Source organism: Melopsittacus undulatus, chromosome Z, assembly GCF_012275295.1.
Source record: "Melopsittacus undulatus isolate bMelUnd1 chromosome Z, bMelUnd1.mat.Z, whole genome shotgun sequence".
Lineage (NCBI taxonomy): Eukaryota > Metazoa > Chordata > Aves > Psittaciformes > Psittaculidae > Melopsittacus > Melopsittacus undulatus.
The window spans coordinates 26,130,759-26,143,897 of NC_047557.1; the positions used below are offsets into that span (position 1 = coordinate 26,130,759).

At 38.3% G+C, this 13,139-nt stretch overlaps 1 protein-coding gene across 3 annotated transcripts in view; it reads left to right on the forward strand.

Annotated features, from left to right (window-relative positions):
• CERT1 (ceramide transporter 1) overlaps positions 1-13,139 on the forward strand; it is a 72,395-nt gene that overhangs the window by 26,447 nt on the left and 32,809 nt on the right. For all 3 annotated transcript variants that reach the window (XM_031042736.2, XM_005142015.4, XM_031042737.2), the window contains exon 4: positions 12,432-12,539. In XM_031042736.2, the coding sequence (XP_030898596.1) occupies positions 12,432-12,539 (108 nt within the window). The remainder of the gene's footprint in view (positions 1-12,431; positions 12,540-13,139) is intronic.

Sequence of the window (13,139 nt, forward strand, 5' to 3'; positions counted from 1 at the left end):
GAGGGGAAGGGAAAGAAGAAAAGTTTCATATTTAACTGCTAGTATTTAAATGTCCTGTATTGATTGGCATGAACACACAGCAGAAAATGGCAGGAGAGAATAAGGAGAGAGGTATCCACCTTTCTTAACCCCTGGTAACCTGAAGTAACTTGTGGGGACTTACTACTTTAAAAATTGGTGGTTTGAGTAAGCAAGTACAGCTGAGGCTGCTCAGCTGATAAGAGCTACTTGCCCTCTGATGCATGCTGTGATGCTGATAGTGAAACTGCTACTGTAGAGAAGCTCTGCTTTCAGGGGAAGCTTAGCTGTTTTGCTCGTTATTAGCCAGTTACTGTAAATAACAAAAGTCTCTGTCCTTAAAATGGAATTAAACGTGCTTTTTCAAGGAGGAAGACTAAGCTTAGGTAAGTCTTACACATTCCATTATTTTAGCAATTTTGTTGGCAGGAGCTCTTTAATACATATTATACTGCTGGTCATTTAATGTTACTAAATTTGTGAAGTGCACTTACTGCTGGAAACTCTGTATTTCCTGAAAGAAGACTTCAGGAGAAAGCCAGTGAATCAGCAGTTTTAATTAACTGCACAACTGTATGCTGCAACAAACCTAAATGCTGTCACTTCCAAGCTGTTGAAACTTCCCTTTCAGGACAGGAAAACAATAGCTCTCTGTCTGTCTTGGCATCCTTTTCCCACTCTTGGTCCCATGTTTGAACAGCAATTGTAAGTTGGAGTTTTATTAATAAATAGCTACAGTTAAGACTGTTTAGATCTGGACTAAAGCTTTCAGTCCATTCCAGCCCAACATACTTGATTAATTATAAACAATGCAGGTTGTTTAATTTTGACCAGCCCAGTCTTTATTTGGCTGTGTGTTCCTGTTATGTTTATAACCATCACTTTGGCTTTGAAAATAGATACTGTAATTCTCTGAAGAATATGTTGCTGTGGGGTGGAGGCCTGGGTGTCTAACTGGACATGATTTGAGCAGGAGGTGGTACTAGACGGATCTTGCAACCTAGTCATTCTGATTCTATGGTGAAAACACATTTCTTATATAGCAGTTCAATTCTTCCTTGCTCATGTCAATATTTTCTACTTCACAGTAAAAGCATTCCTAATCTTATGACTTTAAATGATCCTTTTTTAAGAAAGTGAAGTTTTATTGCCTCAGTTTGCTAGTTTTCAGACTTTTTAAATAAAAGACCTGGTTAAATGCTTTCTCCTGGAAGTTTTCCTTTATTCTTGCGCTGTTTGAAGGTGCAGCTTCTACTTATTTACATTCTTGTTTCTACCTGCCACCAAATATGCTAAATAAGATTAAGCAGACAATAAAATACCTATTTCATGTGTTTAGTAGTATTAATAGGTTTGAAAAAATCTGTTGGATAAACCTGCCATTTTCAAATGTAAAAAAAAAATATGCAAAAGATAAACAGTATTGGCTATTTAGACTACACTTTCCGTGATCTAATCAAACAACAGGTAGGACTTAAGGTTTGTGCAAGTGTATCTAACTGATCTTCAGACACTTACTGGGCTGGTTTGTGTTTTAGTTCTTGGAAAGAGGCCATCATGCCTGCTAGGCATGTCTTCAGCAGATCAAGAGCATTTAGCTGACAGTCATACATAGCCTCTCAGAGTATCCATGTGGGTAGACAGGTGATGAACTTGCAATACCAACATGCTTCACTGTGTGTTTGGGCTTGATCATATGAAAAAGTCTGCAATATGTGACCTCAGGCTGCATTTAGAAGTAAAACCTGTGTGTCATCTGGCTGGAAAGGTTTTCTGCCAGCCAGGCAGATTTATTGTGTCTGAATATAAAATACTGCAATAAATGTCTTTCGTTTCTTAGAGCCCTGTGGTACACAAGCAGTCTGCAAAATTTGCCTTCAGTATACTAGACTGTGGGGCAGCTTAGTCTGTTATGCTTTGGATGTAGATACCATACATAGCATCACTTTTCTGCCATTTTTATGGCTGCTATTTTGTCGTGCCTCAAGTGGACTATATGCCAATCTGACAGAATATAAAGATCTGGTGGCAGAATATTAGCTTTGTTACTGTCATGCAGAATGAGCAGGAAGCATCTTGCCTACTGTTGGGTGGGAGTCTCCCTGCCTTCACTTACCAGTGGAGTGAAATCAGCTTTTAATGTGCAGCAATTCAAAGCAGGTAACATCAAGGCTATGGCCATTCTCTTTAAGTCTTGCATCACTCCCCCTTATGCACATTCTGGTGTCTGCAGGGAATAGCATTAATGTTTCGAGCAGTTTGTGAGCTCTTAAACACATGCTGGCTTTCTCACAGTGACTTCTTCAGGGATATACTGCTGAGAACAAGCAATGGGATTAAGCTTCACAATATGTAGAGAGTACATGTGTCTACAAAATAATTTATTCGGAGGGCATACTGATTGACTTTGTTTCTGCAGTTGCCTGGACTTTTCATAGTGCAGTTAGGCACAGGTTCCTGAAGCTTGTACATGACACAGTGGAACTGTCATGAAATGAGACAGTTTAGTTATTAGAAGACTGAGTTAGAATAGCTACTAAACTGTTTATCAGTAGTACATGATTCTCTAGCTAATTCTTGTTGCAGGGATGTTTCTGTGTTGTTACCCAGCCCTGCACTGGCATCCTTTATCTTGTTCATAATTTTGTATCTCTCTGGAAAGCAGTAAGAATAGAAAAAGTGACCCACAGCTCAATGTGCAACCTAATGATGGCCAGCAGTATTACAGTCCTGTATAAAACTGATGATAATGCGTATCTTTAAAATCCTAAGCATTTTGGAGGCTAGATCCTTAGGTTTGTTTTCTTCTGGTGCACTAGAAGCAGCCTTTTGTGAGCTGTTTTTTCACAGTTCCCCGGTTTTCCTTCAAGGGCAGGGCAGGTCAGCTTATTGTAGAGACCTGTGCTGTGCTTGAAGTCCTTTTCCTGTTGTCTTGCACAATAGGGTGTTGGCTTTCAGCAAATAAAAGCAGTCTGTTTCTTTCCACATGAGTGAAGAATGGTAGTATTGGGGGTGATTTTGTATTGGCAGATTAAGGTGAATATAAGATTTTTACTGATACATTTAATGATATTGTATAGTGGCAAAAAATCCATTCTAATTACCAGAGATCAGCTTTCTGAAAGTTGCCTTGCATAAAACAATTCTACAAACTTCTAAGTAAGCCTGCATATACTTAAGCATTATGAATAGGTAACTTGCTTCAGATGAAATGTCTCTGTATCATTACTGCATAACTTTTTATGTGTTTGGGAAGGTTTAACTAGAACTTTTTTCTTCTGATGTTTCTCAAAGTGCAAATGCATACAGGGGAAACTAGTTTGGTGAGAATCTACTTAATGCGTACTATGTACATAAAGGAACCTTGAGCCTGTTCATCTGGCTGGTATATGAAGCTCCTTTTCACAGTGAGCTGTATATTTGACAGCTGTAGACGAATGGTAAAGCAGTTCAATGTAAAGAAAAATCTGCTGCAGGGACATACGTTACTCGAGACAGAGGTGCCCATATTGCTATATGTCACATAGTAAGCATTATTTTTTTTTTAAAGTAAATCATATTGAGCCTAAATTCTTATCATTGAAGCTTTAAGAAATCTGTGCCTAGACATTTGCTAGAGTGTTTAGTTTGATCCTAATGATTTTGGACAATCATATCTGGAAATCAGCATGTTGTTAGTTCACTGTTTTGACCTGGCTGAGAGGTGTTACTCCAGAATAATTTCATCAATTTCTGTTAAAATGTCTAATTCACTTTCATTCGGCAATAGATGTCATTGTTGCTTCTTGTATACTCTGCAGAAAACTTTATCCACACTTAGCAGTGTGTCTCAAATGTAATTATAAAAGCTAAAGGTAAAACTGCTCCGGTTAAATTGTCTCCCAAGGAAAGGAGGTTTGTATGTACAGGGACTGAAGCAGAAACAGGGTAAGAGTTACTGTTGGGCTTTGACCAATAGTAACCTTCAGACTTGCCTGTTTCCTTTTTGCTAGTGCCCTCTAGTGCTCAGACATGATATTGCTTTGGGGAGTTCAGACACATGGACTGTTATCTTTTATGTGTTAATGTTATGCTTATACGTAAATAAACTACCATAGAAGTCATATGGGGTGTATGGAAACTTAACTTCCAGTCATGACCTTTTATAACACAGTATATTAAGATATGATGGGAGGATATACTCTCATGCTTCAGGTTGATAATTCAGTAAGTTATTGGAAATTATTTGTATTTTTATCCTTTTGGATATAAAAATATGCCTTTTACATTAAACTCAGTCATACAGAGCTCTTAGCAAAATTTAAAATTGCTTCTGAAGTTTTTTGAGGTGGGAACTCATATCTTTGCGTTTCTGTGTCAGGGACTAGGTCTTAGATCTTACCATTCGCAGTATTAAAATAATTTACTGTTTGAGCATTTTGTTTCTTATCATGTTAGACTTGCTCTTGACTCACAAAGAGAAATATAGAATTGGCAGTGCTAACTCTTGAACCAATTTATATCTTCACCTGACATTTCAAGAATGTTGATAACCACTGCATATCAGGTGTTTAAGATCTTGCAAATGCTTCTTATGTAAGCTGTTTTCTGCCTCCCATGCAGAACTCTTGGCTATTTGTTTATATGGTTATTCTTTCAGAACTTTATAATGGGTACTTTCTATCTAGTGTGTTAATCTTTTGTAACAACAACAACAAAAAACAAGAAAAAAAACACAAAATGGCCTTTGGACAGAATTACTACCTGGTTAGTTTGAGCTTAAGACCTGGAAACTTTATGTTGCAAAATTGATACATGGTTGGAAACAGGCCTAAAGCTTCTACTCATGGCTCTGCTCTTAAGCATGAAGAGCTTTTAAACCAGACTGAGCTTGTTTCTAAATAAACATTATTTGGACATGTGTAGAAGGACTGTTTTTATGAAACATCAGTCCTGGAGAACTTCAAGAATCTGAATCAGGAACATGACAAAGATACATGTCCTGGGGAGTCCCTTATTTTCTATAACCTCTTCCATTTCAACTTTGTAATGGGAACAGTAAGTCTCCTTTGCTTTTGAGGGAAGTGGGTGTTGAGGCCTGATAAAAGCAAGCACTACAGCAAGAAGGAAGTAGGATGACTAGGGAATAGGTTTTGAAAGTCAAGAAAAATGTGTTAGATTTGATAGGGTGCAAGATGAAAAAAACCCCAGCAAATCACTGTGTTGAAAGAACCCTTTTCCTAAGCCTTTTCCCAAACTATTGTGTTAAGATTGCAGTTGAAACAGTATATTCTCATAATTTTCCTTTGGGTATAAGATCCAATTTTTTAAAAAATTTTCTGTCAAACATAATATGGCCTTTTCAATCTCTAGCAGCTCCCAACTTTCTTCATCCTCCAGTGCCTACTACCTGTTGAACACTTATGGATATGTCAAGCATTTAATAGAGATTTCTATTCTGATGGCTAGATGAATGTCTGAGAATTGAGTGGAGGTAAAAAAATCTATTCCCATGCATACCAGTGACAAAGTAACTGGTAACTGTACTAAGTGAAGAAAAGATTTAATGATCTTTGTGTCTTTTGCAGAAGCATTTCCTTTGACTGTTTCTCTGCTTGCTGATAAACCTGCATATGAATTTTCGTTTGTGCTGCAGTGATGCTTTTTGCATTTTCTTCCTGGGGAAGTAAGCCTGCCTACACCTCTACTTTGAATCCTAGGGTTTCTTAGAATCACAGAATCATAGAATATTTAGGGTTGGAAAGGACCTTAAGATCATCTAGTTCCAACCCCCCTGCCATGGGCAAGGACAATCACCCATGTCACCCAAGGCTCTCTCCATCCTGGCCTTGAACACTGCCAGGGATGGAGCATTCGCAACCTCCCTGGGCAACCCAGTCCAGGGCCTCACCACTCTAACAGTAAAGAATTTCTTCCTTATATTCAATCTAAACTTCCCCTGTTTGTTCTAACCCATTACCCCTTGTCCTTTCACTACAGTCCCTAATGAATAGTCCCTCTCCAGCATCTCTGTAGGCCCCCTTCAGATACTGGAAGGCTGCTATAAGGTCTCCACGCAGCCTTCTCTTCGCCAGGCTGAACAGCCCCAACTTTCTCAGCCTGTCTTCACATGGGAGGTGCTCCAGTCCCCTGATCATCCTCGTGGCCCTCCTCTGGACTTGTTCCAACAGTTCCATGTCCTTTTTATGTTGAGGACACCAGAACTGCACACAATACTCCAAGTGAGGTTTCACAAGAGCAGAGCAGAGGGGCAGGATCACCTCCTTCAACCTGCTGGTCATGCTCGTTTTGATGCAGCCCAGAATATGGTTGGCTTTCTGGGCTGTGAGTGCACACTGAAGCTGGCTCATGTTCATTTTCTCATTGACCAACACCCCCAAGTCCTTCTCTGCAGGGCTGCTCTGAATCTCTTCTCTGCCCAACCTGTAGCTGTGCCTGGAACTGCTCTGACCCAGGTGCAGGACCTTGCACTTGTCATGGTTAAACCGCATGAGGTTGGCATCAGCCCACCTCACAAGCGTGTAAAGGTCCCTCTGGATGGCATTCCTTCCCTCTAGCATATCAACAGAACCGCACAGCTTGGTGTCATTGGCAAACTTGCTGAGGGTGCACTCAATCCCACTGTCCATGTCAGCAACAAAGATGTTGAACAGAGCTGGTCCCAACACCGATCCCTGAGGGGCACCACTTGTTACTGGTCTCCAGATGGACATTGAACCGTTGACCACAACTCTTTGCATGCACCCATCCAGCCAGTTCTTTATCCCCTGAGTGGTCCACCTATCAAACTGATGTCTCTCCAATTTAGAGACAAGGATGTTGTGTGGGACAGTGTCAAATGCTTTGCACAAGTCCAGGTAGATGACGTCAACTGCTCCACCCCTGTCCATCACTTTTGTAGCCCCGTCATAGAAGGCCACCAAATTGGTCAGGCAGGATTTCCCCTTGGTGAAGCCATGCTGGCTGTCACCAAGCACCTTGTTGTTTTTCATGTGCCTTAGCATGCCCTCCAGGAGAATCTGCTCCCAGATTTTGCCAGGCACAGAGATGAGACTGACAGGTCTGTAGTTCCCCGGGTCATCCATTTTCCCATTCTTGAAAATGGGGGTTATATTTCCTTTCTTCCAGTCGTAAGAGCGTCACCTGACTGCCATAATTTTTCAAATATGATGGTCAGTGTCTTTGCAACTTCATTCTCCAGCTCCTTCAGGACCCATGGATGGATTTTATCAACTTCTTGATATAAAAATATTTCTTCTGAATACACAAAGTGTTAGTTTTTCGAAACCAGGACCAAAACTGACTCAGACTTGCAACAAGTAACTTTCCACAAACGTGGAAAAAACCCCAGCTTTGCTGTTTAGGTGTGGTCACTACTTTGAACTATCATTATGGTCTTTTGCCCAAGGTTCTTTAGCATGACACTGTTTATGATGTGTTTTTTTTCCACTTCTACATGGGGTGATACTAATATAATAATTCACTATTTTAAATAGGTTTAAAAAAGTGGAATCAGAAGCAATTCTTACTTCTGTGCCACTTTGAAGAGTAAGTAAGGTATCGCCTAACTGTGTTTTAGAGTGGGCCTTTCCCTGCAGAGTGGTCAGAGCCCTGTTCTCAAGCTTCTGCAGTGGGTTTCCCTGCTGCCTCCTGCATGAGCTCCTGTGTGTTGTACCTGGTGAATTTTATACATAACAATGATGTAATAATATTTAGTATAACTATGAAATTAAACTATGTGATTTTGTATAACTACTAGAAAGAATGATGTGGCACGTGCTTTCTGTTAGGATCAGAACTCCTCTTATTTTTAAACGACCAGTTGTGCAAAGACTGTCCTTCAGTGGACATCAAGCAGTATGTATTTGAATTAACTCATTCTATAAAATCTTTTAAAATCCCTCTAGTTTGTGAAGCATTAAAGCAAGTAAGAACACTTACTTCAGTGTATTAGGAACTGAGGCCAGAACATAAGTGCTTTTCCTGACAGTGCCTAATAGCAGAATAGAGATCTCTGATTCTTGTGTAGCTCTACAGATCTTATTTGTCCCTCTCTTGGCAGCCTAGGTTCATAGGAGGGGCAAATATCATCCCCTTCTAGTCTTGTTATACCTTCATGGCTCAGCAGTACAAGCTGCTTTAATTTTATTACTAAGTATACAGAGAGATTCAGTTATTGTGATCTTGGGGTTTGGTACGTTTGTTCAGGGAAGAGTTTTATTCTGTAAAACCACACTGACACGGTAGTTCTCAACCTGGGGAGCAGGACAGTGAAGACATTCAGTTGTTCACCTTCTCTATGGGCTCTTAGGTGTCTTCCTGTTCAGTGTCCTGGCTGCTCTTTATTCTGGTTTTAGAAAGCCTGCCTCTCCCTATTCAGCATTTGTGGAAATCTAGCATTTAAAGATGTTGAATAATATTTATTGAAAAGTTTCCCTGTGTACATTAACAGTTAAAGAGTATTAATGAAAAAATGGTGCACATCCATGTAATTAAACATGGGTGTGAACTATGCTGATAAAGATTATCGACTTTAAGGCTTTTAGTTGCCTCTGTCAGCCTGCATTCTCTCTGCAATGCTTTGTGTTGATACTGCTTCTCAGCTCTTTCCCTTTCTTTAGAAAGCAGTAGATACCTCCAGGACTTACCTGCATGTGTACCACTTTAGCTTATGCAGCTGTTAGAGATTTACTGTTTGCAGGCAACACATGGTGATTTGCCCATAGTATAGGGAGTTAAGGAGGTAAAGACCCAAAAGGTAATTATCACTTAGCTTGGACAAGGGAGCATTACAGTTACAGCAGTCTTGGGGCTATAGTGCTATAGTTTCTATTACTTCAGTTGTCTATTATACTTATTTTTCAGCTCTTAATTCCTGTGTTGTTTTGTGGGGTCTTTTTCTACCTTCTATACACATAGTGTGCTTGTTTATTTTGGAATTGCAATATTTATCACTGTTGGAGGAAAAGTATACCTGGTTTTGCTGTTGCAAAGGAAGTTATTATGAGGTTTTTTCTTTTCCTGCACTACTGTAGGCAGTGGAATCATCCAGCTTCTGTGGTCTGTATTATTATATTCTCATCTCTGCCTTTTTGCTAGCAACTACCTTGTAATTTTTAAAACCTTAAATTTCCAATGTCAGTGGCTATGGAGGAATTGAAAAATAAGACCTACAGACACATGTTAATTTTATCTAACCTCAGTCCTCGGAAGTGGATCCTGGACTGTGCTACCTGTAGTGTCTGTAGGGGTCTTGCTGTCTACAGCCCTCCCTTCCTTGACTTATCCTAGCAGTAACCTTTCTTTCTTCAAATATATGGTGAAGCATTTGCAGCAAATCTAAAAATTATTCATGGAACAGAAATGTTTTACAGAGCTTGTCTGCCTAGTCTTCACCAAGTCTTTCATAGTACCTTCCAGCACTTAAATTTTGCGCTTTTACCTTTTTTATACATTCTTGTTTTTCATAAGATACTGTCATTTGATATCTTGGATGTTTGGGTACGATTTTTCACAAATGTTGCAGAGAACAATATTTAAGTCAGTGTATCCTAATGTCTCTTTCACCACCCCCTAGGGTAAGCCATATGCCTGAGAGGGAGGAGCTGCCTGCTGCTTGTGTTATGTAAAATACTAAATAAATTATAGTGCTAACTGAAAATGTCTGCATTGGGTGACAAATATGCATGAAAGTGCTTGACTAGATTACATCTAGTTTGAGATGTAATAGAAATAATTCCTTGAAGATATGGGAGAATAACTTGCTTGATTTGATTTTTTTAATTTTATTTTTTTTTCCAACTGGGGAAACTTTGCTCTGAGTCAGTCTGTGGTTTACTTGAGAATATTGTTGACCCACTTCAGGAAATCCTTAGCTGGCAGATCAGTGTGAACCATGATGGAGGTCTGCAATATGATTCTGCAAACACTTACTGAAAGCAGCTTTTCTGACGTACTGCCTTGTTGCTGATACCAGCATCTGCTCCAGTAAAGAATCACATGAAGCTTTGGATCATGTGTCTCTTTCCTCTTGTCTATCATAACGAAAGGATTAATGGATTTTTTGCACTGCCTTAGAAAGCTGAAGGTGTTGCAGTGTACTAACAAATACCAGTTTTAGTGTAGCTTTGAAGCTATAATGTATGCATGGAATTTCAAAGAACTGCATCTCTACTGAGCATAGTAAATTAGCATTAGTGTTTGATGGTGTGAATTGATACAAATTCTGCAAGCTGTTTTGTTTTCAGGCAAACTGTTAGCTTCTATCATATGGACTCTACCTGCTTTTCTAATTTTTATCCTGGGAAATTAAAAATTGCATAAACAGAAGAAGCTCATGTCAGCATTCCTCTTAATGTAATTGAGTATTTCTGCAGTGAATAGTTAATGATCTGCTTTGCAAGACATAAATGCAGCAGTGACCTGCTCTCCTTTAGATGTTGCGGTAGTAGAATGGTGGGGCTTTGCATGATGCATGCATCCATTGTTTGTGTTAAGCTGCTTGCTTGTGTCTGCTGGATGGCTTGTCTCTGCATCGGTTATAAAGGAATACTTCTGTTCCTTCTGACAAATAAGTATCCTTGATGTAATTTTCATGTCATCCCCATACAACTCTTTCTCCCCAGTACTCTCCTCTCCCCTCCCCCAGCTATTAAAACATTATTATCTTAGGCAGTTTTGTGAACATGATGTCTAAATGTATATGCTTTGAATTCATGTTGTGTGCTGTTTGGTCTGCTCTTCTGTTTGCTGAATTTGCTTCTTGGTTGCAAGATAAGTTAAAATTGCCTAAATGCTTGTTATGTAGTACCATTTTATTGGTAGCATTTGCAAGTTGATACCTGTGTACAGTTCATAACTGTATATGCTGTCTTGTATACAATCCTGAAGCATGGATAAAGTGTTTAGTGGAATTATTAGTCAGAAGCATAAATGACAGTCAAATGAAGATTCTGCTGAAAAGGTACCTTAAAAAATTGATATGGAAAGAAATTTTCTTCTTTCACTTTCCATTTTTATTGTAAATTAACTAGCGTTGATGGGGTAATATTGGGAAAAAATATTTAATTAAAATGTAGCATACAAGTTATTATTAGAGTCTCTAATGTTACATCTATTCCTGTAAATTTTAGATGTGATTTTGATTAAGTCTTCAAATAGAGAAATTTAGAGATTTCACTTCCTAAACTTCAGTCTAAATTTTGCATAGGTATGTCTTTCTCCGTTAAAAAGTCATTTTTAAAAAGACATCAGAAGACATTTGCTTCTCTTCATTAAAATGCTCTGATCTCTATGCAATGGGTATTTTTGCTACATTTTAAAAATGATCTGTTTATTAATTAATCCCATCAAAATGAAAATTTGCCTTCTCTCTAGAGTGTATAATTTTCAGATCCTGTCAAACTGAGTAGTAAAAGCACATTCATAGCCATCTGAATATTTGGACATATGATTAAATATTGAATTATCAGTAAAATAGAAGTTTTTAGATTTGCATATGGATGAAATACTAAAAGAAATTAAGAAGTGCTTCATGCTTCAGTGTGCTGTGTGACTCCTACAAAAATGCTCTTTTGAGATTTATTCTCATGAAACACTTCTGAAACAAAATAATCGTATGCCCAAAACTCATTTTTGTCCTTTTAAAAAGCAGTTTATTCCTTTAGCAACTTCATTTTTACTTGTCAAGCCTTTGTGGGATATAAAGTCCATTAAAAAAAACTAAAAGCCTTTACTTGAGTATTTGCAGAAAAACCCAAATCAAATCTTCATTATTTGATTTCTGTTACACTTAAAATTGCACCCCAGTGAATTAAGGTATAATCTTTGCATTGAATTGCATTGCAATTCAAAATGTGGTTCAGCATCGCAGATACATTACCAAAGCCAGGTATACTGTTTCACACTTGAACTGATATTCTAAAAAATTTTTCCAGTCTGGTATTAAGAGTTTTGCTAAGTAAGCTTGAAACAAGCAACAAAGTATCTTGATAGCAGTAATTGTCCATATTTTATGACCTCTATTTTATTGCTTTTAAAAATGAAATTACAATGTTTGAATGATTGGAAGGATTGACTGAAAATTATTGTATTCAAACTGAACCGTATTAAATTCCTGATAAATTGCAGAGTACTTTAGGTTTTGAATGCTGTGTGAAAATTGTAGGTAGGGATTGCATAAGCTAATGTAATGGCACACTGTCCTTTTTTCGAACCCTGAAACATATGTTGCCTTGTTCTTTTGGGAGTTTATAACAGGATATAGATAACTAATTTTCCACAAATCATTATGATAAAAATAGATCATAATAACTTTATGGATGCTGTGTTAATACCTTAAAAATGCAGGCACAAATGGATGGGTTTCATAGTCAATGATATTAATCTTGTTCTGTGTATGGTTTGTTTTTTAGACTGAATCTGGCTATGGATCAGAGTCAAGCTTACGACGCCATGGCTCCATGGTGTCTCTTGTTTCTGGAGCAAGTGGATACTCTGCAACATCCACCTCTTCATTCAAGGTTAGTGAATAAAGTTTTCTTGGTATTGGTACACAAAAACAAGTAACTTCTGTGCAGGCTGCCACACAGTTGTAGGAAAAAAAAACCAAAATATTTTGTTTACTGCAAGTGTGAGTATTTCATTGTATGATGAGTTGGTGGTGCAGAAAGCTCTCTCATGCCTCTATACAGTTGTCCTTTTTAAACTATCATGTCATCTTCCAGTGGCAAGAAAATCAAACCTCTCAGAGCATTTATAACCTTTCCTAGTTTATTCCTCAGAATAGCAAGGCCTCTGAATGAAAATGAATGCTCATTCTGTGACTTAATATATTTGGTTAATAGAGATTGAAAAAATTACGGCTTCCCTTATGTGCATAAATATTTAACATGAACATAAGTGGGCTATGCTTCTGGGAGAGCCGAAGAGGGGCAACACAAGAAACGGAAATAAAGATGGGTCAGAGATCTTAACTAGAGGTTACTCTTTTCGGGCAAATAGGCATAAAATTGGTAGCATGCAAGATCACATTTTTAATAAACTTTTGTTGAATGCTCTAAAGTAGCATAGGTAGTCAAGAGCTAAAACTGAGACCAGTGGACAAAATGCTTGTGTCCAAT